This window comes from Sitophilus oryzae, unplaced genomic scaffold, assembly GCF_002938485.1.
Source record: "Sitophilus oryzae breed Bouriz unplaced genomic scaffold, Soryzae_2.0 scaffold_1536_pilon_pilon, whole genome shotgun sequence".
Taxonomy (NCBI): Eukaryota; Metazoa; Arthropoda; class Insecta; order Coleoptera; family Curculionidae; genus Sitophilus; species Sitophilus oryzae.
Genome location: NW_022146210.1, coordinates 1,054,525 through 1,058,025, shown reverse-complemented (window position 1 = coordinate 1,058,025; position 3,501 = coordinate 1,054,525). Strand labels below are relative to the sequence as shown.

At 30.2% G+C, this 3,501-nt stretch overlaps 1 protein-coding gene across 1 annotated transcript; it reads left to right on the top strand.

The window, feature by feature from the left end:
• The first annotated feature begins 882 nt into the window (after positions 1–882).
• Positions 883–2,246, top strand: LOC115878864 (probable Golgi SNAP receptor complex member 2). Its single transcript, XM_030895484.1, has 2 exons — positions 883–1,198; positions 1,265–2,246. The coding sequence occupies exons 1-2, from the start codon at positions 1,059–1,061 to the stop codon at positions 1,764–1,766; spliced, it is 642 nt and encodes a 213-aa protein (XP_030751344.1). The 5' UTR covers positions 883–1,058; the 3' UTR covers positions 1,767–2,246.
• The last annotated feature ends 1,255 nt before the right edge of the window (positions 2,247–3,501 follow it).

Sequence of the window (3,501 nt, the reverse complement as noted above, 5' to 3'; positions counted from 1 at the left end):
TCTATAACACCTCATACAAAGGAAAATTATTCATAATATCAATACATAGTTTATTAACGTAGTTTTCATGTAGATAATGAACGGGAAAAGACGTAGTTTTTGAAGAAAAACTACACGTAGTTAATCAGGTAAATTACGTCTTAATTAACTACTTCCGAACCCTGCTCATTTCTGCGCACCTTCAAGCTCATTTTCCTATCTCTATCTATGGAGTAATTCATAAATGACTTGCAATCTGGCAACATCGAGGATCTAGCCATGTAAGATTGCGAAGTGTCTGCGAGCAAATGCAGCAAATAGACGGTCTCAGGGTTAATCGCTTGAAAACCATCACCGGTGTTTTACGTATTTCTTCATGGTATTTCCACAGATTTCTTTGTATATACAATTCGTACTTTTTTTTACGTATATTTTAAACCAAAGCGTAAGAAGTCCAGAGCAGGGTTCGGAAAACTACATGTTACTTTTAAAAACTACATAAACTACATTACATGTATTTAATGTAGTTTATGTAGAGGGTGTAGTTTATGTAACCTATGTATGTAACTTTCAAATATCAAAGGTTTGAGATGAGGTTATAATAAGTTGAAGCTTTAAAAACACATAATGTATTTAAGAAAACAGAAGAAATATGGCTTTAAATTTAATATTTACATCATATTATCTCTATTACACCTCATACAAAGGAAAATTATTGATAATATCAATACATAGTTTATTAACGTAGTTTTCATGTAGTTAATGAACGGGAAAAGACGTAGTTTTTGAAGAAAAACTACACGTAGTTAATCAGGTAAATTACGTCTTAATTAACTACTTCCGAACCCTGGTCCAGAAGTGTACACATCCCTGATTTGTTGACACTTTCAAAATCCCGCCCGTCCGTTTTTTTATTAATCTTTGGGGTTATAACCTTAAATAATAAACAAAATATTTACACGTCGATAATTTTGTAATTAATTTCCATAAAATGATATCCAGATATTTTTAAGAGTACTTCTTTATTATAAAACGTCCGTAATATATTTGCATTAACCATTTTTCCAATATTTTATAACATGGATACACTGTATAATCAAACAAACAAGCTAATTCAGCAAACACAACAAAGATTTCAAGTTCTTGAAGGAAATGTTCTTGGTAGAGATCCAATAGAAGTTGAAGCAGATATTGCTGAAAATATCAAACATATTAATAGGTTCGTTATTTAGTTAAATTATGTTCTTTTAATTAGTCTTGAATTTGTATTAATGTATTTTTTTAGTAATTGTGAGAAGCTAGACTTGTATATTTACAAATTACCAATCGACCAGCGTCAAAGTGTAAAGATGAGAAGTGATCAACTGAAATATGATTGCAAACATCTTCAAGCTGCTTTAGATGCGGCCAAACAACGACGAATACGTCGTGAGCTCGCTGCAAGTGAAAGAGAACAGTTATTAAATAGACGTTTTGCACCAAACCCAGATCTAACTACTATAAATATTGATTATTCTATTCAACAACAACATTCCCTACATAATGCTCACCAAGGTGTCGATGAAATGTTATATACTGGAACTACTACTTTAGAATCTTTGAGATCCCAACATATGACTTTAAAAGGAGCTCATAGGAGAATAATAGATATGGCCAATACATTAGGACTAAGCAATCATACAATGAGGCTTATTGAGAAAAGAGTGTCACAAGATAAAGTGATTTTTGTGATAGGAGTTGTAGTTACATTATTTGTAATTATTCTTGTTATAATATACTTAACATAAATCATCCGTAGTTCAATTAAAAAAGGTGATCATCATACCGAATGTTCTAACAGATTAAAAAAATCTTGATGTAAGATGAAACCCATATACTTTATTCAAGTTGATTAAATAGAAGAATGTCAATCGACACATTTAAATATGGATTATCTATATTTTGCGAATAAAAATATTTTGATGCATTATAACCGTATGATTGAAAAAAAACAGCATCCAGTTAGGTTTTAGAGTCCATTGATGATATTTCCTATATAATTTTACATATAACTGCAATTTTCATTTCAATGTCATTGCTGACACCGTTTTCTTATCACATCTATACCATATTATCATTTTATATGGGAAATGCAATCAATTAATTCCAAGCCATCTTGATGCCATGTATTTTCACTTATTCGGTATTAATATTTATTTTATATACATACATGCTGACATGGGTTTGTTTAAAAGTATAAACAAAAATAAACATAATTTATGCATTTTCAGGACCATAAGAGTATACTGTGATATTATATAGATATGATGTTTTACAGTAGTATGATTGAAGAAAGATGCATCCAGTTGGCTTGGAAATGATCCATGATATTCCCCATATAATTTTAGATAGAAAATGACATCATTTCCAAGCCTTCTCTCTCGTCATTCGATCCTATATTATAATATAATAATAATAATATAATTATTATGAGTAAGTCTATTAAATAGAAGAAGAAAATTCAAATGGTATACCTTGCTTTCATATGTTTTCACAATGTTGCTGTGATATCATATTGCTTGAGGGGTAACTAGGCATTGGCGTAACTACAGTGGTGCCCGGGGGTGCCGGGCCCCCCCTAGCTACTGCTGGGCATCCTCCAGTGATTTCTCTGGGCGGCCCCCAGAGAAATCTTGAATTATGACTCTTGGCTACGTATTAATTTTTATTTGCTTGTGATGTAGTAAAAATGACGTTTTCTAGTTTTGTTTAGTTAATATTATCTAGTTATGTTCAAAAAATGTAATAATTTTATTTTTTTTTTAGAAAATTTGTAGGTATTTAAGTAATCTACGGGAACACGGTTTGAAACCAAGTGTATGAAATTTATTGATAGAGAAATTCATGTAAACGTTTTATTCAAAAAATGTGTTTTTTAAATTATTTTTAATTTTTTAAAAAACAAAAGCACTAGACCACCCCTGGGTGAACCCCAGGCCCCCCAGGATGAATTGCTAGTTACGCTAATGTAACTAGGTACAACTTAACAAGTATAGCTAGAGACGTGAGAAATATAAAATAACACGCGACAGGTGCTATACCCAAGTCTCTTCCTATATTTGTACAACTGTATATATCAATGGTTTCCCAAGGTTATTTAGACGTTTTTATATTATACTATGTTATTTCATTTGTAGCTTTGTTAGCTTATTTGTTTTAATGATTGTCTACAGATGTCATTACAAGAGGATTGATTGACTATTATTGATATTTTGAGAAAAATGCAATTCTTCATAAAACTTTTTGCTTGTTTTAAAATGGTTACCTTTATACTTTTCAAAATTTCCATACTATTTTAGAGAAGGCTAAAAAACATAAAAATATGGTTGAATATTTAAAAGTCCTAAAACTCAAGAGGCGTTTCTACAGTAATATAATTTCGATTTTGTTCGTGGATAGATTGTTAATTTTGATTAGTCATTTTTTGCATAAAATTTGATGTTAATTAAAATTCAATAATATATCAATAACTATTTATTATAT

Bases quoted from the DNA above. Each gene is read 5' to 3' on its own strand.
- LOC115878864 (XM_030895484.1), top strand. From the start codon at position 1,059: ATGGATACACTGTATAATCAAACAAACAAGCTAATTCAGCAAACACAA. The intron at 1,199-1,264 runs GTTCGTTATTTA...GTATTTTTTTAG, and splicing joins AATATCAAACATATTAATAG to TAATTGTGAGAAGCTAGACT.